This window comes from Andrographis paniculata, unplaced genomic scaffold, assembly GCF_009805555.1.
Source record: "Andrographis paniculata isolate CXL003 unplaced genomic scaffold, ASM980555v1 Contig59END, whole genome shotgun sequence".
NCBI classification, from domain to species: Eukaryota; Viridiplantae; Streptophyta; class Magnoliopsida; order Lamiales; family Acanthaceae; genus Andrographis; species Andrographis paniculata.
The window spans coordinates 3,076,234-3,100,093 of NW_026137594.1; the positions used below are offsets into that span (position 1 = coordinate 3,076,234).

At 35.6% G+C, this 23,860-nt stretch overlaps 5 protein-coding genes across 5 annotated transcripts; 1 reads left to right on the top strand and 4 right to left on the bottom strand.

Moving 5' to 3' along the window:
• Positions 1-768: 768 nt before the first annotated feature.
• Positions 769-4,409, bottom strand: LOC127258007 (proline-rich receptor-like protein kinase PERK8). Its single transcript, XM_051284630.1, has 9 exons — positions 3,931-4,409; positions 2,613-3,721; positions 2,159-2,542; positions 1,993-2,079; positions 1,837-1,907; positions 1,675-1,757; positions 1,454-1,601; positions 1,212-1,373; positions 769-1,129 (listed from the first exon to the last, which is right to left on the bottom strand). The coding sequence occupies exons 2-9, from the start codon at positions 3,625-3,627 to the stop codon at positions 941-943; spliced, it is 2,139 nt and encodes a 712-aa protein (XP_051140587.1). The 5' UTR covers positions 3,628-3,721; positions 3,931-4,409; the 3' UTR covers positions 769-940.
• An 86-nt stretch (positions 4,410-4,495) lies between these two features.
• Positions 4,496-6,944, bottom strand: LOC127258006 (probable endo-1,3(4)-beta-glucanase ARB_01444). The gene has a single exon (XM_051284629.1). The coding sequence runs from the start codon at positions 6,818-6,820 to the stop codon at positions 4,616-4,618; it is 2,205 nt and encodes a 734-aa protein (XP_051140586.1). The 5' UTR covers positions 6,821-6,944; the 3' UTR covers positions 4,496-4,615.
• A 4,987-nt stretch (positions 6,945-11,931) lies between these two features.
• On the top strand, positions 11,932-14,538 carry LOC127258322 (uncharacterized). The gene is made up of 6 exons (XM_051285120.1): positions 11,932-12,315; positions 12,760-12,882; positions 13,044-13,226; positions 13,337-13,418; positions 13,950-14,014; positions 14,116-14,538. Exons 1-6 carry the CDS (start codon positions 12,025-12,027, stop codon positions 14,419-14,421), a joined length of 1,050 nt encoding a protein of 349 aa, XP_051141077.1. The 5' UTR covers positions 11,932-12,024; the 3' UTR covers positions 14,422-14,538.
• A 390-nt stretch (positions 14,539-14,928) lies between these two features.
• Positions 14,929-16,528, bottom strand: LOC127258321 (glucan endo-1,3-beta-glucosidase 12-like). The gene is made up of 2 exons (XM_051285119.1): positions 15,154-16,528; positions 14,929-15,067 (listed from the first exon to the last, which is right to left on the bottom strand). Exons 1-2 carry the CDS (start codon positions 16,526-16,528, stop codon positions 15,036-15,038), a joined length of 1,407 nt encoding a protein of 468 aa, XP_051141076.1. The 3' UTR covers positions 14,929-15,035.
• Positions 16,529-20,927: 4,399 nt separating this feature from the next.
• Positions 20,928-23,198, bottom strand: LOC127257849 (protein trichome birefringence-like 19). The gene is made up of 3 exons (XM_051284341.1): positions 22,455-23,198; positions 21,566-22,362; positions 20,928-21,115 (listed from the first exon to the last, which is right to left on the bottom strand). Exons 1-3 carry the CDS (start codon positions 23,100-23,102, stop codon positions 21,076-21,078), a joined length of 1,485 nt encoding a protein of 494 aa, XP_051140298.1. The 5' UTR covers positions 23,103-23,198; the 3' UTR covers positions 20,928-21,075.
• Positions 23,199-23,860: the final 662 nt, after the last annotated feature.

Below are 23,860 nucleotides of genomic sequence, written 5' to 3' on the forward strand. Positions count from 1 at the left end.
AAATATTTAGAAAAATTTAATAATATATAAATTTATTAAATTTATTTTTAAATTATTAATATCATTTATTATATAAAATAATAAAAATAATATTATAATAATTATTATTAACTAAATAAATATTATTATCTTAAAATACTTGTCACAGGTGAAAAAAAATCAATTATTTTTAAAGAGCATATCCTTAAAATCCGTTAAAATTACATTATTATTATATTTTTATAATTGTTTGTTAAATTTATAAATAATAAAATATCTATTTATATTTTTATCATTGAAATTTAATAAATAATAGCTAATTTATTGATATTTTTATTAATTATTTAGTAATTTTTTATAATATTTTCATTTTCATTTTCATTTATTTAGATTTTATTTCAAAATTATTATTTTAAAATTTCTTCAAAACAAAAAATACTTAAGTTTTGGGAACGGGCAACGGGGTGAGTACCATATGTATTATTGTGTTATGTTACTCCGTTTAATTTTGTATTGTATCAAAAAATTGTTTACAATCTATTACACCAACTATTATCTAAAATACAAAGGTATTTTATCAGTACATTCAAACCTAGTACTAGTACTATGTTTGATCGCGTGAGGAGTGAATTTATGACGGTAAGAAAGGTCATGGGTTTTGCCAATATAATTCGTCTAGTAGCACACTTTCGGATATTTTGATAGCGATTGCGAATTTTCACGTTATAAAAAACAAAAATCAGGACTCCACTTAAACAAATAGAGTATTCTTTATTCCAAAAAAATATGTTAAATATTTGAAAAATATCCTTAAAAATAATTCAAGATAAAAATTTATACGCTGTCCAAATAGAATTTACATATTTCCAAAACTGACAGACAAAAAAAAAACGAACAAGAAGAGAATCAACCATCACCATAACAACAACAGACAGCCTCAGATCATTCCAAGATCCTCAGCTCAGCTGCCCCAGCTAGTATTCGAATTGTTGTATATGTCCGAGCCATAATCGTGGCTCCCGAACGCCATCCGCTGGAACATCCTGATCTGCGCCGAATGCTCCCTCGAGCTGAACACGCCGCTCTGCCCCGGCCTCGTCCCGTTGTTCAGATCCGCCATCTCCTCCATCGAATCTAATGCTCGAACTATCTGCAACACCGCGCCGAACAGAACCAATCAGTATAACGGGAAACGGGGTCGGGGCGCGACCGCGACGACGAATTACGCTTACCTGGCTCATCCGCGGTCGTTTAGACGCTGAATGTCGCACGCACGCCGCAGCAGCTTCGATCATCCGGAACATTTCACCTGCGACGAAGTTGTTTTCCAGCCGAGGATCTACTAGTTCACTGAAATCTTCGCGATCCAGCGCTTGAGTCAGCAACGGCCGCGCCTGCGTCGCAATAAAAATTTGGGTTCGATGAAAATTTTTTATCTAAATAATTTCCGATAGATGTTTGCGTAATTGCGTACCCATTCGACCAGGCTTTCGTCCCCGAGCGGTTGAGACGGGTCGACAGGCTTACGACCCGTGATGAGCTCCAGAAGCACGACGCCGAATGAAAATACATCGGATTTCTCAGTGAGTTTTCCCGTCGACGCATACTCCGGCGCCAAGTATCTGCGAACCATCCCGGCAGTACAATAAAACGTCGATACAAAAACCATTATGTATACATAAAACGGCGACTAACCCGAAGGTTCCCATCACGCGAGTCGACACATGGGTGTGTAAATCCAATTCTAGCGCCAGTTTCGCAAGCCCAAAATCGGCGACCTGTCGACAGGCAACGAAGACGTTAGTTTAAGATGCGTCGTTGCTTTAAGACATACGATAGATAGAACGTAGTCCGTACCCGAGCTTCATAGTTGTTATCCAAGAGGATATTGGTCGACTTAATATCGCGGTGAATGATCCGAGGTTGGCCTGATAAATGCAATCGAATCATTACCAACATTTAACGATGTCGTAGGAAATATTCGAACAGAGAATAAAGAGTTCAAGCAATTACAGTCTTCATGAAGATACGCTAACCCGCGCGCTGCCCCGGCAGCAACCTTAACACGACTAGTCCAATCCATTACCGGCTTGCCTTCAGCTGCACGGGCAATATCTCAGATGACGAACTACAATCAGTCGAAATAAAACGAGAACACAATTTTCGGATGCGGTCTTACCGTGAAGATGGTGGTGCAGAGTGTTGTTCGGCACATAATCATAGACGAGCAGCCGTTGGTTTTCAGCAATGCAGTAACCAACGAGCGACACCAAATGCCTATGGTGTATTCGGCTGATGATCTCGACTTCTGCCCTGAATTCTCGCTCGCCTTGTCCTCCGCCGGCTTTTAACTGCTTGACGGCAACTTCTCTACCGTCTACCAGCACTCCTTTATAAACACATCCGAATCCGCCTTCGCCGAGAAGCTTTTCCGCCGCAAACCTGTTTGTAGCCTCGGATAGTTCTTGATAGGAGAACCACGACCTCGACGCGCCTATGCCAGCATCCGGCGAGTGGATGTACTTGTTTGCTGATGCCGACTGTGACCTTAGAAACGACGAATCTGGGAATAACAGAGAATTAGCCAATGTCGTGGAACATTTGATTGCAGAGATTTGTAGTAAGTAGTGTACCTGAATTTTGGGATGATGCGAAAGGCGATGGCGCAGGGTAGTTGGAGCTAAGTTTGTCCTTCCGTTTCTTTCGCTTATGCAAGCGCCAAACAGCGAGAATGACGAGGGTGAGCGCCAGAAATCCGACGATACTGCTTATTGCTGCGACTCCTCCGGATTTCACACCACTAGAAGGAGTAGAAGTCGAATCTGCGGTTGCTTGAGTTGATCCGGCAGTGGGCTTTTCCGTCGGTAAGGATGGAAATGGTGAAGCTGGAGAGCTTCCAGACGACGTATTTGTTGACGGGGAAGGAGGAGATGCAGGCAGAGATACTGTAGGAGGAGAAGGAGATAGGGAAGGTGATGATGAAGGGATTGGAGGAGGGGAGACAGCCGGCAATGGAGGACTTGTAGTTGGTGTAATGGGCGGCGAGGTTCTCTGAACTGGCGGAGGTGGAGGAGAATGTGGAGGAGAATGCTTCGGCGGATGTGCAACGGGTGGAGGTGGAGATGGAGGAGAAGGTGTGGGTGGTGAAGGATCTATTTCCGGTGGTGGTGGTGGTGGTGGTGGAGAGGTTGGATCGGATTGGGGCGGAGGAGTGGCCGAAGGGGGAGGAGCAGGGGATCTTCTAGGTGGAGGAGCAGTTTCAGGCGGCGGGGGAGGTGGAATAATTGGTGGAGGAGGTGAATCGGAGGAGGTAGGGGGAGGGGTAGCAGGGGGAGATGGCGGCGGTAATGTAGGTTCTGGTGGTGGTGGTGGAGGTGAGGATGATGGTTCCGGCGGAGGGGATCGTGGTGGTGGCGGCAATGTAGGTGTTGGTGGTGGAGCAGGCGGAGGATTGGGTGGGAGTCTGGGTGAGGGAGAGGTTTCAGGCGGTGGGGCGGCGGCGATAGGCGCCGGAGGGGAGGCTGGGAGAGGCGGTGGAGTATCACTGGTCTGATCTGGATTAGAGGAAGATGGAGGGTTTGAATCTGACGGAGTAGCTGGGGAAGGAGCGTTAGGAGAAGAATTCGGCGATGGCGAAATGGACGCCATTGTTAATCTACGGAAAGCTTCGTTTCAACGAGCAATCGTGCCCAATCTCGAGGTGGTCAATGGCGGCATTCCGCCATTGAAGCACACCAGATTACTGATATCAATCGAAAACAACAATGAACTTCGTTCAGAAACGCGTATTCCAAAAATCCCCAAATTCAACTACGAAACCCTAGAAATTGCAGAAATTCTTCCGATGCGGATGAACATGGAAATGAAAAACGCTAGCGGAATCTAGATCAGGCAAGCAACATCCAAAAATCCACAAAACAAATCTCAAAAAACAAATGCAGTTCGACTAACCTCTCAACGCCAGTCCGGAATCTCGAAATTGAAGAATCGCGAGAAATTACTTCTCCTAACTGCAAAAATAGAGAGAGAGTTACCATAAATTCTCTGCCATTAATGCTCAGAGCATGAGCACCAAGAACACAGCTGTTATTGTCAATGTTTTCTCTCTTTTTCCAATTTCACCCTCCAAAAACTTTGGCATTTGCTAGAGAATTATGCAAACAACAATTAAGACGTGAAAAATCTATGTGAGTGTGAACGTGGTGGTGCGATTAATGTAAGGAAGAGCAAACGTTGTCAAGTTGCAAGTCAAAACGAACATCATGACTGCCATGTTCACTGGAGCTTCTACTCTTAGGAGCTCCAGGGCCTTCAAAACCAATTCAATCATCGCCATCCATGATGCAATATTGTCAACGGTGTAGATTATTTCTTGTAAAAACTTTTCAGGGCAAAATTACCAATGCAAAGCAACAATCCTAAATGGTCTTATCTAACTCACATTCTTGTTAAGGCAGAATGATCACTTCACCCATGTTTGGCAAACTAAATCAAGAAACTCCAAAAAGAAGCAAAATTTTTAAATTTTAGAACAAACATATATATAATCCATAATCAAATAAAAACGACATAACTCGTGGAATAGCAGATACGAATTCCAACATTATAATAATCATAAAAAAAAAACATAACAAGCTCAATGGCAATAATGTCGAAACCAGCAAAGCTTCCCGCCGTGGTGTTCTTCATCAGAACAATCCCTGCTATGTAACCACCACAGCAGATTCGTCAACGTGTTCCCGTCGTCGTGCCCGGTTAATCGCCGGATGTTATCGAGGGCGCCTTCTTTATCGTAAACTCCTTGAAGCGCATACACGAATCCTTTCCACCCTTCTCCGACTCCTTCCCTCCGCAGCGCCGGGAGCGTCCAATCCACCAGCTGTCGAACATAATCGACGTCGGAGAACAAAGCTTCGCTAATGGGAAGAATCGGGAGCAGCTGAATTCCGAGCCTCGTCTCCTTCCAATCAGCCGGCGCGAACCAGAGCCCGCTGTCGCGTTTATTCGCCCACAGCACTCCGACCACTCTGTTCTCTCGCGTAAAGTCTTTCGGATACAAAACATCGGTCTCTCTCACGTGCCACCACGTCTGCGCCGACTGAATCTCCAACGCCGCGATCGTCGACCCAATCGAGACTAGATGGCTGTCGCCGTACGCCAGCCCCATTAGCGCCGCCGAGTAGTAAGCATTCACAGCCTCGCTCGTGCTCTCCTGATTACGACCGTCGGCAAACTCCGTCAGCCCTCCCGCCCAAGAATGCAGCTTCCACAAGTCGAAGCATCTGAGGCGAGTGTAATTGGAGCTAGATCCCCTGCTCAATGTCATGAAATCAGCCATTAATGAATACGCCGGCGCTCTGTACTTCCTCCCCCAGGCAGGATCGATCTTCGCGAGCACAGCAATGCCGTAAACAAAGTATCCGAGGTGGTAATGATGATCGTTGTAGATTCCAAACCCGAAATCCGCACCTGAATCCGATGATCCTTGCTTCGTTACGAGGCCACCCCATTTCGAATCGTAGAGGAATCCATTCCCTCCGAAAGTCCCCTCGATCCACGGCTCGATCGCCTCTTTCAAGAACTTTCGAACAGCCGGTAGGACATCGGTGTAACACACTTCTTCGGCTATCAATGCCAGCCTCGCCCCGCGAGCGATCAGTTTTCCATAGAAGTACGAAGATGTCGTCGCGATCGAACCAGCATCGAGAGTGCCGACATCCTTAACAAGTGCATCGATTATGTCCGAATACGAATCCTCATCGACGCCTTGAATCGAATGCCAAGTTACAGAGACAGGATCACTTTTCAACACCCAAGAATCTCCAACTACACCTACTAGTTCTCCATCAATGCTGTTGTACCTAAAATCATCAATTACAGATATGGAAGGATCTGAATTAGAGAGAAGACGAAGATGGAGAGGATGTGCAAGCATCAGCAAATCCCCCCAACCTTTCTTCTCCCATTTATACTCCAAACAAAAAGGCCTGGTGAAATCTGCATCGCCACTCACAGGATAACATGAACTGAATCGATCTAATACAGCTTCGAATTTGGGGCTTTTTGTGTCTGGCAATGCAGCAATTCTAATTACACCGGAAAACACACCTGAAGTAATCCGATTGATATCGTGGCTGAGGTTAATCGCCGACGAGGCGTAAATTAGCCATGTCTGGTTGTTGTTCAGCTTAACGGTGTACTTGGTGCAAGAGATGTTCGGATTCAATTCGAGAATGGCGTGAATTGTTGAAATCGAAAGCGGAGTTGGAGACCTCACGTTGCAGGTTAGAAAAGGACTTCCTCTAACGAGGAAGAATCGGAGATTGTTGGAAGGATATTCTAAAGTGACGCTTAGGTCACTGAATGAAGAGATAACGTGCGCCGCATCAGGATTAGGGTTTCCGAGCGTAGAAATGGTAAGATCGGAAATGAAATTCTGGTAAATAAAAGCAGGACTATCGAACAGCGTGGGGTAACAGAGGGTTAGGGAAGACTGGTACGATTTGATCAAATAGGGATGGATGTACTCCGCCTGATCGCCGCTCTTGAGAACGAAGTTCTGGAAAAAGGAATTTGTGGGGAGAGGGGCAGAGAGGAGATGAGAGGCGAAGAAACGGGATGGATCAGGGAGGACGGCGGATTGAGCTTGAGGAAATACATATGGAAGGGAGCGGCGGCGTCCCTCGACGGCCGGCGGCGGAGGCGACATTGGCGGAGATGATGGGGACGCCGGAGAAGACGAAGCGGGGCTCTGCGTCGGGGTCGGCGGCGGCTTTCGAGACGGCTTCTTAAAAGGCTTGGTAATTATGGTTTTGACTCGGCGGCTTAGCTTCTTCAACATGGCTAAAATCAAGAGGGTATTTAAGGAACAAATTATCGATTTCGCTAGCTAAGCTTTGGGAAGCCGCCGCCGCGGCTTAATCACGTCACGTGAACGTGCACGTGACACCTGTCAAGAGCGGAATGAATGGCACACGCGATATCAAATTAATTCAATCAATCTCATACTTCTTCAAATCAAAAAATTATGTATATATTGAAATATCTAATCAAATTTGATAATAAATATAAAATAAATTTTGTGTGAAACTTACGGATAATCGTTGAATTGGAAATTTGTATCTTACATTGGGCAACAAGAAGAGAATAGGATAGAAATTTGATTGAACCGAGGCAACGGCGTTTGGATTTGAAGTGAAGGCACGATCACCATTCTTCTGGCCTGATTGATTGGTTGTATAACTTAGGTAAGAAGAAATGCTTCTTGGAAGGTCCAGGATTTCGAACACCAGCTAATCCACGACTACTACGCGTCTGGTTTGGAGTGGATGAATCTGGTGTTTAGGGTGCCGGGAGCTTCTAAGAATCAGTTTTGAACGTGGCAAATGGGTAAGGAATCTTCGAGACTTGCAGCTTGGGACATTTGCTTGGAACCTTAACAAAATTTTGGCTTTGTTACGGTATATCATATAATTGGACCCACATTTTTGTAAAATTATGTTATGTGTAATTTCAGAATTTTGAGATTTTTTTTATTTTTCAGTTACCGTTTTTTAATTTTTATTTTTAGATTTAAAGTTTATTGTTTGTGAACGATAGTTTTGAAATATTGGGATTGTGATGGTGGTTTCAATGTTAGAGGAGAAAAACTGATTTTCTTTTTTTTTTCTATATATACAGAAGGGAAGGGTAATACGACTGAATGGTGAGAATAAAAATATTGAAATTTATTATCATTAATGCATTTACAATGAATTGTTGTTTTTTTGATAATTTTTTTTATTGATAAATATTGAGTTGTTTTGTTATTCTTCTTTATTAATAATTTTTTTATATATATATTTTTATAATTTTTAAATTTTTTTTTGTTTTTTCTAAATTGTTTATTTTGTTGTGTTTTTTTTCTGCGCAGTCATAAAGTTGGAATCTCAAATACTTTTTTGAAATTTTTTTTTTATTGATAATATTGAGTTGTTTTGCTATTCTTCTTTATTGATAATATTTTTTTATATATATATTTTTATAATTTTTAGATTTTTTTGGTTTTTTCTAAATTGTTTATTTTGTTGTATTTTTTTTTGCGCAGCCATAAAGTTTGAATCTCAAATACTATTTTGAAAAAATTTTTTATTGATAATATTGAGTTGTTTTGCTATTCTTCTTTATTGTTGTATTTTTTCTGACGCAGCCATAAAATTGGAATCTCAAATACTTTTTTGATAATTTTTTTTATTGATAATATTTTATCTATATATATATATATTTATAATTTTTAGATTTTTTGGTTTTTTTCTAAATTTGTTTATATCGAAAGTTGTTAGCGATAAGTTTGGTGATTTTTTAATTTGTTATATATAAAAATTATTTTATTATACATTTAAGTGTAATTTAAATTCTTATTAGCAATTAATCATAATTTATATTAAGTTATATGTTTTTTTTTTTTTTTAATAAATACTGTAATTAAGTTATCTGAGGAATTGATTTTATTTTTTAAGTTGAAAAAAACAAAAATTGTAATATGTATATGAATAATAATTTTATTTTCATAATCAATCAAGTTATAAACACATCCAGATATATGTATAGTTTTTATAAATTTTTTAATTGATTTAGTTCATCATATATATATATATATATAAAACTGCTCAAAAGGTGGACTTGTATTTTGTTCATCATATATATTTTAATTTTGGATTTTTTTTTAATCACAGATTTAGAGTTTATTGTTTTTTTTTTATTATCAAAGTGCGTAAATGACAGTTTTGAAATAGTGGGATGGTGGTTTTATATATATATATAAACATGTGAGGGAAGGGTAATACGACTAAATGGTGAAAATTTATTATCATTGATACACTTACAATAAATTGTTGTTTTTTTATAAAATGTATTATCACCATTTAGTCGTATTACCCTTCCCCCACATGTCTATATATATATATATATATAAAAAATCAGTTTTTCTCCACTAACATTGAAACCACCGTCCCAATCCCACTATTTCAAAACTGTCATTCACATCCTCTATCACTTATCTTGATAATTAATTTTACAAAAATATGGGTCCAGTTTTGAGCTCTTTTATATATATATATATATAAATGATTATATAAACACATATATATGTTTAAAAAAAAGCATAGACTTATGTTTTAAATTTATTCTAAATAATTTTTATTTGTAATTAATAAAGAAGATATAAAAATATATATATTAAAATTTTAAAATGTAATTTATTTTGCATTCAAAATTATTTTAAATAATACAATTGTATCTTATATTTAATTAAGAAATAAAAGTAAAATGCTACAAAATTTAATATTTACGGAGATAGTATAATTCATTGATTTTATTTTATTTTTTTATATTAATTAAATATATATATATATAAGATATAAAGAAACTACTATTAAAAAAATATATAATTATAATTTTTTCGTTGATTTCATCGTGCGTAGCACGGGTATTCCGTTAGTAATAAATTAAATCGTTATTTTAACATTAAATTATTTTAGTTATATTGCATATTTTATTCCAAATTTAATATTAAATTATTTTAGTTATATTGTATATTTTATTCCAAATATATAATGTAAATAATAATTTATATTACATATTTCTTTCCGAAAAAGTTTCTGCAGTCGACTCTATTTGGTGCATGTGTTTGGCCGAGAATTAGTGGATGATGGTAGATGATAATGATGTTTTTAGTTCGAGCTTACAGAAAATCCGGCGGCAGCTGTTATAGTAGAATGAGAAATTTATTTCGGATTATATATTTTTATTTCTTAATTTATTGTATAATATTTAATGGAAAGATGAAGTTGTGTAGATTTTGGATATATTTTTTATTAATTAATTTTTAATATATTTGTATTTAAAAATGATAAAATAAATTTAAAATAAATGAATAGTACTATCCAAAGTTAAATGTATATATTTTACTAATTTTTAAAATAATTATATAAACACATATATATGTTTAACAAAAAAAACATAGACTTATGTTTTAAATTTATTCTAAAATTACAATGTATATTGAGATAAGTAATTTTTTATTTGTAATTACGGTTATAAAGAAGATGTAAAAAAAATATATTAAATTTTTAAAATGTAATTTATTTTACATTCAAAATTATTTTAAATAATACTATTATATCTTATATTCAATTAAGAAATAAAAGTGATGAAGTTGTGCAGATTCTGGATATATTTTTTATTAATTAATTTTTAATATATTTGTATTTAAAAATGATAAAAATAAATTTAAAATAAATGAATAGTACTATCCAAAATTAAATGTATATATTTTACTAATTTTTAAAATAATTATATAAACACATATATATGTTTAACAAAAAAAAAAAAATAGACTTATGTTTTAAATTTATTATAGAACTACAACGTATATATTGATAAATAATTTTTATTTGTAATTACGGTTATAAAGAAGATGTAAAAACAATATATTAAAATTTTAAAATGTAATTTATTTTACATTCAAACTTATTTTAAATAATACTATTATATCTTATATTCAATTAAGAAATAAAAGTAAAATGCTACAAAATTTAATATTTACGCAGATAGTATAATTCATTGATATTATTTTATTTTTTATATTAATTAAAAATATATATAATATATAAAGAAATTATATTAAACAAAAAAATATAATTATTATTATTTTATTTTTTTATATTGATTAAAAATATATATAATATATAAAAAAATTATATTAAACAAAAAAAATATAATTATAATTTTTTCGTTGATTTAACCGTGTAGCTAGGTATTCTGCTAGTATATATAAAAATTTAAATATAATTTATTTTTTTTTTTGTTTAGTGTTGATACAAATTTTTATATTTTACATAAAAATATTTTAAAATAAAACAATAGACAAACAAATTTTTTATAATCAAGGGAATTTATGGCCAATGTCTTTTTCGTGTCTAGAATTTTTATTTTTTTTACAATTTTTATTTTTTATAATAAGAAATAATATATGGAAAAGTATTATTTTTATTTTTTTATTTAAATAATATTTTAGTTTTAGTTGTTTGCGCTACTTTAAAATAATAGTCTTATTTTATCATTGTTGTCCATTTCAAAATAGTAGTTACGTTTTCATTTTTAGTAACTAATTATCTTTATTTTTTTTACAATAATTATATAAAGTGGAGATATTTAAATTTTTTAAAAACAATTTTACACTCTATCTATATAATATTAATATTTCTTAATTTTGATGCTGATTCAAATGTTTCTACTGTTTTAAAAGTGAAATAATATATGATTAGTGTTATTCTACATATATATATATATATAAATTAAATATTTGAATAACAATAAATTAGATTTCATATGTTTTTTTAAGTAAAATAATTTAAAGATATTTTTTTTATGCGAAATATAAAAAACAGTGTAAGTAATATAAAATTAATAAATATATATATAATATATTATTCTTTTAAAAAAATATATTTGTGAGGAATTGTGTTTTTTATAAAAAGAATATTATCTCTATTTCTATATATATATACAATTCCTAACTAGAATAAATAAGAGAAATACATAATTCTTTTGTCTCAATTCAAAGTTTTTTATTTATTATTTTTATTTATCTTATAAAAAATATCATTTTTTAAAATATTTATATTAATTAATAAAATATTATTATTTTTAATAACTACAAAATTCCATAAATATTTTCATTTATACTGTTACTTGTACCTGACAGGGTTCTTTGTCTTGGGGAGGTTTCATTTTGATACTAGGCTATTAGGCCCTAATTGAGTAGTTGAAGGGCGTAAATTGAATAAGCCCAAAATTATGGGGCCAACAACACAGTTGCATTATCTTATTAATTTTGTATTTTTAACAAAATGAGATTAAATTATTGTTTTATTAATCAATTTATTAATTAAATTTATCCAACTGCTTAATTTACATGAAAAATAAAATTGGGGAATATCTCTGGTGGTTCGGTCGGCAGAACTCCGATGTGGTGAGTGGAAGCAACCGCTCCAGTGATCAGTGATGGCAGGGCTACTAGCTTGGGCGGCGGATGTGGTGGGCGGCGGCGGCGAGAGAGGTGGTGCGGAAGATGATCCGGATTCAATTCCTCTAATCTTCACTCCGGAGCAACAGGCGTATGTTCATGACCTTGACCGTAAAGCTACTACACTTAACCGTTCGATCCAGGATCTGAGGCTGAGATTGCCTCCGCCGGACATCTCGCAGCGCCTTCCTCACCTCCACGCTGATTCTCTCGCTTCCAACAATGCTCTTGCTCTCCAACTCAACGCTCACTCGGCTACCAAGCAACAGGTGTTTCCATTGTTGTTATGTCTTGTGACATTGGTGTTTTTATTAATGAGTGATGTTTTGATTTTGTGCATTGTTTGCTTTTGTCAGTGAAACTTCTTGTCTATTGTTTGATCTCGAGGATGAAAAAGAATGTTACTCTAGAAATTTCAGGAAAAAATGTGATTGGCCATATCAAGATTCATTAATCAAGAATAGAGTTCAACTGAAGTAAATTAACTGAATGCGTGAATCCAAACAAGATTAGTTATTCTCGTTTTTCGTCATGTTTTCCATCATCTGATGACATCTGAATCACGGTAGTTTTTTATTTTTTTTTCATCATTTTCCTTTTTCTGTTGCCCTTGCGATTGGCTTGTTGGGTTACTAGTATTTCTGCTTGGATTTCGAAACATGGAATTGAAGTACGTGATTGTAAAATCTGACAGTTGCTCATAATCATTCCAGGCACAGCTAAGAGAAGTTAGCCTGCAAGAAGAAAATTCAGAGTATCAGAAAGCTATATCTGATTGTGAAATGAAAATACAGGAAAAGTTGCAGGAAGCAGATGCACTACGAAGTAAGTTGCAGGTCAGACTTTTGTTTCCTAAACTCAGAGCTCTTCTCTCGATAAACTAGGTGATTTTGTTTGTGTTTTCAGTTTTGCAGCCATATGTATTGTTTGCAATATTAGATTTTTGGGCCGATTAGCATGAAGAGTGTACCTTGAATATCACAATGATTTTTTTCAGGAATTAGACTTGATGGAGCAGAACCTGGAAGCTGAGCTTCAAAGAGCAAATGATTCTGCAAATCACTCTAAAGAAACCGATGAAGTGCTTAATGATTCTAAATCAATGTTTGAAGCACAAGTAGAGACCGAAGCTGCAAAAGCTGCCTTAATAGCGAAGATAGAGGACAAGAAAAAGGAATTGGTTTGTGCATGCTTGCTTATAAATATGTTGTTTTCATATATTCTATTGCTTATTTGAATTGATTAAACTATTTCTGAATAATAATATTATAGAATTTCCATTCTTCACAGGCTTCGATGGAACGAATTTTTCAAGCATTGGAGATAAAATGGCAGCAGGTTCAAGATAACGCATTGAAGCAACCAACCCCAGGTATATTTTTAAATTGTAGTCAATGACCAAATTCTAGTCCTTAGCATTCGTTGATGGAGTATCTTGTAATGATATAAATATTGGGTATGTTTACGTATAAATTTGCTTATGTGTGCACTGGTCAAAGAAGACCAAAGAAAGTAAAACAAACCTCTAGGAGGAAGATGAAAATTTTGAATCACACCATTTATTTGTTAGTTATTTAGTTGTAAATCCACTGTTGAGATAGTTAAGTTGGTTTCAGTTGTTAGGAGGAAGGTGAAAATTTTGAATCACACCATTTATTTGTTAGTTAATTAGTTGTATATCCACTGTTGAGATAGTTAAGTTTATTTCAGTTTTTAGGACTTAAAAGAATGACCTACGCTCAACAAAACATAATCTTTCAGAAATATCATGGTGAGAGTAGAAAATCTGCCGGGTTTGTTGTCAAATGGAGAAGTTTTTGTTTGAAAAACTGAAGCGATTCATTGTGACAATAATTGTCAGTAGTTTACATCGTTGTATTTGTATTAACTACTTCAATTACAGCTCAGCGAGAGAAAACATTGGATAAACAGCTCCACAGCTTAATTGAGCAACTTGCTGCAAAACAGGTAGATTTCTTATACTTCCTATTATCCAATGCTGCTGTAATGAATCTGCTCTGTGCAGCCTTTTTTTTTGTAGTAGTAAATGATCTTACTTGTTCTTTCAGGCCCAGGCAGAAGGTCTCGTTGGTGAAATCCGCGTGAAGGAGATGGAGCTTGAAAAGTTAAATGGACTGTGGAGAAGAATGGAAAGCAGCGCTTTGGATGGAAATGCAGCAAGAAATAGGTTTGGAAGAAGCAGCTCCTACGAGGACACTGCCTCTTCTTTTCATTTTGGAACTCCTCAACAAAAGCTTCCTCTTCATATGGCCAATCGGAGTGAGAGTTTGCAGAGGCTGATGCTACTGAGATCGACCTTTGTGCTCTACATATTAGTTTTGCACATTCTGGTATTCATAAAGATTTCATTCTAGACTCTTCTTAGCATGGTTGTTTCTAGGAAGTAATCATATTCTTAGTCATACGTCTCCTTGATTGTAAATTTGATGACTGTTAAATGTTTACTATTGCCGGAATACCTTTGGTCATTATATCTGTTAGTGATTCTTGTGAAACACAGCAGTGGGAAACCTAGAGCTTTAGACTTTTACATTTATTTGTCGTATATGCTGGCAATATTATGGTATATAACTACAATATATGTATGAGTATAGCCCAGGTAAATCGTCAAATCCACGGTAATGTTTCTCTCTTGTTTTATTCATTTCCTTTTATATATTATATCATCTGTGTTGAATTTTCTCTTTGTTCTATATTATGGATGCTCAAATATTGCAGATTCCTTTTGTCCCAGTGGTATCCCACCAGTGCACGTTTCCGGGGCAGAAAGAAAACATGTAAATCTTGTCTCGAGAAAGCGGGGCATCTTTATGGGACTGGGAAAAAGCCTCAGATTGTGGAGAATTCAACTTTAAAACTTTTTGACATACAGAGAGGAAAGAACAGCAATCGAGAATTTGACATCCTCAAAAGCATCCAATGCCCTCTTCCCCTTGGTAATAATTCTTGAAGTTTTCACTGTGTGCCTTTACTGTTGTGCATATCTGCATTGTCCATAGCCTGAAACCATATTGAGAAACATTAGATTAGGTTTCATATGATGAATTATAAGCTATAACTTTGATAATGGTGATGAACGAACTTACTTGGATCGGTGAAGGTAACTAAGGCCGTCCCTTTGAAGTCACAATTCCAGTAGTTCCTTCCGTGCATCTGATAGTAGGCATTCATGGCATACGAAGCATGTGCATGTATCTTATCTGGTGCATAACAGTTTCCTTTCTTGTTGATTTCCCTGCAGTCGACTCCTCCAGGTCCGCAGCAGAAGTCCACCACCGCCTGGATCACCTTCTCATCGGCGTGTGGTTTCGCTACGCACCACACGGATGGACCCCTGTTGATTCCTGCCCCGGGTGGCTTTTCACCGAATCCGAGTTTCTCCCCATTTTCCGAACAGAACTGGCAGGTCAAATCCACTTCATACACTTTAGAACCGTCGGCAGAAAATATGCCGAAGTTCCTCTCGCTGCTTCCGCCCTGCTTTTTGTTCTCGTTGAACAAGGAGAACACGAATATCTCTATGCTCTCGTTGGGCTTCATCGGAGTCCCTTTATTTGTTTGCGCGCGTTGCACTAATCTTGTGTTGTAAGTCCTTGCATTGTCAGGTGTTGCTGCGGTTTCTCCGGGGTCGCCCTTCGATGGCCACCCAGATTCTGACACGACTATCTTGATCGAACGGTTTCCGAATCCGAGGGAGGCGATGGCGGATCGAACAGCGTCAATCTGCGCATCCAACATGTTGTGGTACGTGTACCCCTTCGGATCACCAACCCCTGTCCCATTCCCCAGCAATGCGTACTCTAAATCGATCGTCTTCGGATTGTCGCGGTAGGCGAAGTAGGGGTACGCATTCACCATGAACGGCGCACTGGTGTCGGCCAAGAACCCGACGATGGCCGTCATTGCGGGGAGGAGCATAGCAGCAAAAGTGGAAGCTGACGGCGGGAATGACGACGCAAGGACCGCCATGCTGTGCGGCGTGGTGACCTTGATCTTCCGGTCGAGGCCACGTGCCACCAATGCTCCATGCACGTGCTGCATGGCCTGGAATAATGCGTCGTTGGGATCGCCGGCATCTCCGGCTGCTGCAGTTGTGAAGTACTCGTTGCCGACTGCAATGGCGACTATGGATGTCGCCGGAATGAAAGGAGCGACATGAGAAGTGAACCACCGGTCGGCGGCGGCGGGGCTGGAGCTTAGATTGGCGACTTCGGAGTTCTGTACGGATACTATTATGTCGATTCCGGTGTTGGAGAAGGCTTCGAGGATTTCGGGGTTGGTGTCGTAGATCTTGACCTTGCTGATGATGGTGGATTGGAGGAGCTGCGCCACCTGTTTGGGCGGCGGGAGGTTGTTTGCTACGGTGCCGTAGTTTATTCCGATGGAGGAAACATTGTGGACGAAAAAGAAGACGACGACGGCGACGGGAAGGTAAGCCTTGAGAAATTTGGTAATGGCCATTGTAGGCTGTGGGGGGTTTATTTTTGTTGTGTGTATAGAAATAGAGGGATATATGTATGTAGCTGAAATTGAGCCATATTTTGATGGATACTTTTGAGCTGGATTGCAATTGCAGGTTTGATTTATGGGGTCTGGTCTGATCACTTTTTGACTAACATTTTGTTTGCCCTGTGCAGGTTTGAAATTTTTGTGTGAAAATTAAATGGTGCGAATATCGAGGGGTTTGGTGGGCCGGGCTTTTATAATGGGTCCGAAATGGGCCCGTCTATAAGGGTTTGTGATGGGCCAGCCCAAACCCTTATTAAATATGCCCGAGTGATGGGCCGACACAGATAGAATTAGGATTTTTTCAATAATGTCCTAAATCAAACAAAATTATAAATCAACATTGTTGGGGGCCTATATAATGGTTCCCAATGGGTAGATTATACCATTAAATTATGACAAAATTGTTTATAACTCATTATTCTCCGACAAGTTTGTATTATATGATTTAAAATTATGCGAGATTTTCTTATATTTTAAAAATATTATAATATTTTAAAAAAAATTAAATGAACTTTCCTTTTTTTTTTGTATTTATAAAAAATATTATATAAAATCTCATAGAAAAGAATTTTTATTTCAATATTATGAAAATAGTATAAGAAAATTTAATGTAATTTTAAAATTATAAGAAAAAATGAGAAAATTTTCTCAAATTATAATATTTTTGTCAATTTTAACAGTAACAATAATTATAGAGTAGATGAAAAATTTTACTTTTACTATTCTGAGTATATTTTATAGGTAGGATTAACGATAGTACTTGTGTAAGGCTATCTCCAATCCTACACTCTATTTTTTCCAGTTGCTACAGTAAAACTGCAATTATTTGCAGTAATTTTATTCTAATTATAAATTTCAATTTTTATTCTAAAAAGTATATTCACTATATATTCCTCTTTTATATTATTTTATATAACTTTTCATATTTATAAATTACACATCAACTTTAATTTATTTTTACATTAGATCCATATACATATAATTTATATTTTATTTAAAAATTACATATATAAAAATTAATATTTATAATTAATAACTATTACAAATAAAATAATTTTAAATAAATAATTGTTGGGATATAAAGCCTGATTATATCCTAAAATCTAGGGATATGATTTGGATATTATATTTTAGATTTTAGAGATATGATTTGGATATTATTGTCAAAGCTTAGGCTATAAATATCCATGTATTCTCACTTTAACATGTGCCTGCGTACTTTATAGTAAAATTCCTGGCTTGGCAGCGCCCCCAGACGTAGATCATCGTGATCGAACTGGGTTACCAAATTCTTGTGTTCTTTTGTCTTTATTATCTCATCTTGATTTCTTGGAATTTCCGTAACAAGTGGTATCAGAGTCTGGTTCGTTGGTAAGGTGGACTGGGAGGCATCGGATATTGATTGTGGCTGTGGAAATCCTTGTGACCTGCGGAGGTGCCTTGTGTCGAAAGTCTCCTGGCGGTGTTGGGTCGGTCCCGACTGATAGGTCAGGCAGCGAGTCCCTTTGTGATAGGCGGTGCAAGGTTGGCAGGGAAGGATAAGGGTTTCGGCAAACGCAACGGAGGAGATATCCGATGTGCTCTCATATCAAGTGAACCTTGGTTTGTTTGTGGGAGTCAAAATGGGTGATCGTCGTGTTGTCAAGGTATTCGATGGTATGAACTTCGATTTTTGAAATATGCAGATAGAAGATTACATGTATGGTAAAGATCTAGATGCGGTATTGAAGGAGAAATTCGAAGACATGGATGAAGCCGAATACAAGAAGATCGACAGGAAGACGATGGGTGCGATTCGACTAACCCTTTGGAAGAATGTCTCGACTGAATTTAGATTTGAGGCAAAAGGAAAGCGTGAAGATCAAGAATGGTCAAAGTTGAAGCCGAAGAATAAGGACAAGGAAGATGCAAGTCAGGTGGTATATTGGAACTGCAAGGGGCACTTGAAACGACAGTGCAAGGCGCCGGAGAAGGATCAGGGTTCAGCAAACGCAACGGAGGAGATATCCGATGCGCTGATTCTGAGCGTCAGCAGTCCAATGGAGTCGTGGATTTTGGTCGAGCATCATTCCACTCATGCAGTGATTCGAGAATCATGGAATCCTATACCACAAGTAATTTTGGTGTTGTCTATCTTGGAGATGATGAGACACTGAAAATTGTAGGTAAATGAATGATTCGAATCAGAACACCGAATGGTGAAGAGTGGAGATTGGATGAGGTATGTTGAAGTGGAAGATGAAATCAGTCTTCAAGTGGGAGATTGTTGGGATATGAAGCCTGATTATATCCTAAAATCTAGGGATATGATTTGGATATTATATTTTAGATTTTAGAGATATGATTTGGATATTATTGTCAAAGGCTTAGGCTATAAATATCCATGTATTCTCACTTTAACATGTGCCTGTGTACTTTATAGTAAAATTTCTGGCTTGGCAGCGCCCCCAGACGTAGATCATCGTGATCGAACTGGGTTACCAAATTCTTGTGTTCTTTTGTCTTTATTATCTCATCTTGATTTCTTGGAATTTCCGTAACAATAATTAAATGCTATCAAGACAAATATGATATAATAATTAAACATAGATAACGTAATATTATTATTTCATAACAATTTATCACAAAAACATACATTACAATTATTTTTAAAAAAATAAAAATTATATCACTTTTTTCAAAAAGTAAAATTATATATCAATTTAAAAAATAAAATTATACATTATTTTTTTAAAAAATAAAATTATATATTACTTCCAAAAACTAAAATTATATCACTTAAAAAAAATAAAATTATACATTTTTTTCAAAAAAAATGAAATTATATACAACTTTTTAAAATATAAAATTATATATCATCTACTAAAAAATAAAAATTATACAATACATCCCAAAAATACCAAAATTATAAAAAAAATACCACAAAAACTCCATTCCAAATATATATAATATAGAATATAGATCATAAAAATTATATCATCTCACTACTCATTTTCTTTTAACCGCATCACCCCTCTACCACTTTTATCGTAACTGTATTTTTTGTTCTATTAAATTAACTTATAAATATATTTTACTTTTCATTAATATAACCATACAAATATGAATACAAATACAATTATTAATAAAAAAATGAATTAAATTAAAAAGTAAATTAAATAAACAAAATTGAAAACACCGATATATATATATATAAAATTAATCTAAAATTCATTAGATTTTTTAAAATTTTAAACTGTTATAAAATTATTTAAAAAATAGATATAGAATATCGTATGTTTGTTCTAAAATTTTATTTATTTATTTATGAATTGTAATATAATAAACAAATAAAGTAATTAAAATGAAAATTATATATAATAAAAATAGTTAATTAAAATATTAATAAGAGAAAATAATGAAATAGTAAACTATAATTTTAAAAAATTATATAAAAATCAAAATAATAATAACAATAAAAAATTTCAAAATTCTAAAATTGCAGGATTTCAAAACTATAAAAGAAAATGAGTTCACACCCTTGCTATAATTAGATATATAGGATATGTATTTACCGTTAGAGTTAGGGGTATCCAACTGCCTATATTTATCTTTTGATCCAACGGCCTATATTTAATTAATCTCTTGATCGGCGGTCCAGATTAGAGAACTAACTAATTAATCAAACGGCACATATCGTGTATATATATATATATATATCCATCGTTAGATCGACATAGATTTTTCTACGTTTTTCTATTTTTTTTCTTTTAAAAAAATTAAAAACTTGTGTGGGACCCACCCCATGCGTTGATGTGTGCCTCGCCACATCTGGTGCTCCTTCAATTTTTCTTCGTCCTCTTTTCCGTTCATGATTTTCTTTGTACTCAAAATTTCTCATCGGACTCCTAAGCACAACCAATAATATTTTTCTCAACCTTCAGTAGGATCATGAAGGAGAAAAAGAAAAAAAAAAAAAAAAAAAAAAGAAAGACGAGAATTGAGGGAGGTAAGAAGACAGAGAAGAAAGTGGATGTTGTTGTTGTTTTCTTTTTTTATCTAAAAATAATATTTCTATAGGATTGTATAATCTTAAAAATAATAATAGTCCCATTGTCCCGTAATCAAGTATCTATCAAATATTAATTATTGTATCAAAACGTATTACAAATTAAAGAAATTTATTAGTGTCTTATACAAATATAATGATATTTTCAGAGTTAAGTAAACGAAGCGGATAAGTTGTTATGGGATGGAAGAAGTATTTGTACAATATATTGTAAATTGTAAAAATATTTATAATATTATATATATAATACAATTAAAAAAAATAGTTTATCTTGATACGGATTAAGTGTTGCCATCTATTCGGAGCTGTTGTTGCTGCCGGAGGAATCGCCGACCACCGGAGTCGCCGCTGCCCAGCTGTGCTATTACCGAGGACAGGCACCGCGGCTAGAAGTCGCAAGGCTGGAAACTAAAGACCACATCGATCGGTTTAAGGAAGGCGTCCTCCAATTTCAGAGAAGAACACGAATAGGGAAGATTTTTGTTTTGTTTCTAAGGCAAAATAAATTAATTAGAAATTTCTTATTTTAATTTCACAATATGATAAAATTGATCTAAACTAATATTTACGAAATTGAATACAAAATTATATAAATTCAATTTGAATTTTTTATGCATTAACAACTCATTGTTCATCACTGACACATATAGTGAATACAAATTTACATATTAAAGATATCAAAACCCTCCAAAATCTCCAATAAAAGACAATAATGATTTTACTTCACCTTAACCAAAAATATTTGATCCTTTATAGCTCATCGAATATTACTAATATATTTATACTTAGAATGTCATTATTAAAAAAAACAAAAACAAAAAAGAAAAAAAATTAAAAAAAAAAAAAAGAAAAAAGAAAAACTCGTAATACCAATAATACACCGAAAAAAAAAGAAAAAAGATTGTATTCAATTATTAGTAAAAAAATGGGAGAATTTTTACCTCAACTGTGTAGGTACATACGATGTCGTATTTAACTCTTCTCTCTTGAGCAATTCCATCAAAAATTCGTTCCACGTGTCAATGGCGCCCGGCAAGCACCAATGCACGCAGTCATAGCCAAATGTCGGATTTGCCCCTGGCCGTTGCCAATATTTACTGGGATGTCCGTCCGGCCTCATTTGCATAGCCTTCGTCACGTCCATCGCTCTCAGCTTCACCTCACCGCCATGGCGATTCCCCGCGGTTCTCTCTGCAATTCTGAGCTCCTCCAGCTGTATACCGTACAAATCCGCCGTATAATCCGCCATGGCGCTCTCGTTCCTGCCGAACGGCAGCGTCCGAGGGCAACTGCCGCCTTTATTCCACCGTCCGCCCTCGAAATGCGACGGAGAGAATGTTCGCAGGAAAACCACGCCGTTAAATCCTTCCGCCTCGATAATCGCGCGGAAGGCCGTCCGGAAGGCTCTCCGGTAGCTGAATCCGGCGGATCTCTGGCGGATTGTGGACTCCGTGCAGTAGAGGCAGCCGACGAGGAGGCGGTCAACGTAGAAGTACGTCGGTCGGAAAAACCAGTGGCCGGCGGAGATGATTACGTAATCGAAACGCGCGATTTCGTTCGGCCAGAGAGGATCGAACTCGTCGAGATACAGATTGAACGGTCGCCTCTGGTCGTCCGTTAATCCGCCGGTTTTCACCAAATACGGCGACCAGAACAGAGAGACGTTGAAGTTGTATTCTCTGTATTCGTAGCGTCGGTTTTGGTCCAGTGGATCGGACAAATCTCGAGGATACGTAACCTGATCGGAAAAGTAACCGCCATCAAATCCAAAGGCAAATCCAGAACAGAACAGATCAAACACCACAAATTAATCAATCAATTGATTCTAACCTTGGAGAGGATGCAAACGAGAGATTGCAACTGATTCCTAGCAACGGAGTCTCCGACGAACGCCATGGCCTTACCGCGAACAAGTTGGAGAAACTCGCTCGGATCAACGGCGGGGAGTTCGCATCCGTCAGGCTTCCATTTCCACTTCAAGTAATCGGTATCAGGTCGCTCAAATTTGAGGCAGTTTTGGTGCTCCTGGATTGCGTGACAAGTCGCGTTCGTGTAGTACGGTTCTCCTTCGTGATTCCTCACCCACTGGCCGGTGAACAGGTTGCAGTTCTTATCAGTTATACTCATAACCGTTTCTTCACTCTTTCTCCTATCATCTCCGGCGGCGATCGGAGCAGGATTCCTATTATTAATATCTCGATTAGGAGGATTCTTCAGATTAACAATTGAGTGGTTCCCGGCGACCGGCGCAGAATTATTGGAGCGATTTAGGGATCGATATTGGAATGCATTATCGACGGTGGGGAATTTCTTGGGATAAAAGTGAGCAAGGGCGATACAGTAGACAAAAACGGTGATGAAGAGAAGGGGAAAGGCGATGAATGGAGCGATTCTGGCGAGATTTCTTGCGGGGGTAAGAGGTGTTTTCCCTGAGGAAGGGAGTTCGGAGGCCTGAATCTTCTTCATTGTAGGGTTCATTTCTGCTTCTTCTTCTTGGTGGAGAGGATGGATGGAATTGCAGGGAGGGAGGAAGAAGATGATTTTCAGAAGAATGGAAATAAAATCCACGACGAAGGTCAGAAATTCTTTAGATATTAATATCAGTCTTGTGCTCTTATATATATATATATATATAGTTAGTTTTTACTTATTTTGAATGACATTAATATTTTTAAAATTTTGCTTTTATTTTTATTTTGATTTTTTTTAATTTGAATAGTATTTTAGATATAAGATTTTAAAAATACATATACTCCTATTTTATAAAAATAATAATAATAATAATTACATTGCATTGAAAAAACTGCTTTTTCTTATAAAAATATGCATTTTTAATTATATTAACTATGGTAGGTTAAATATATATATATATATATAAACTTATATATTTACTAACAATCTGCTAATTTTTTTCGGTTAATATGTTGAATTTATCTTAAAATATTATTTAAAAATATAAGTTTATTTAATTTTAATTTTTTATTTCAATTTTAAATTAATTAATATTTTAATTGATATTTTGTAGAATTAAGTATATATATATTATATTAGAAACCGATTCTTGTAAAATTAATTTTAAATCATAATCCAAGACACCCTATCCGTTAGTGTGTTTTCATATATATATATATATATATATTGTCCACAAAAAAGTACTTTGTAGTATTTTCTATTTATTTTTTAAAAAAAAATAACTTTTTATTTTTTAATTTTTAATTTTTTAATTTTTATTTTAC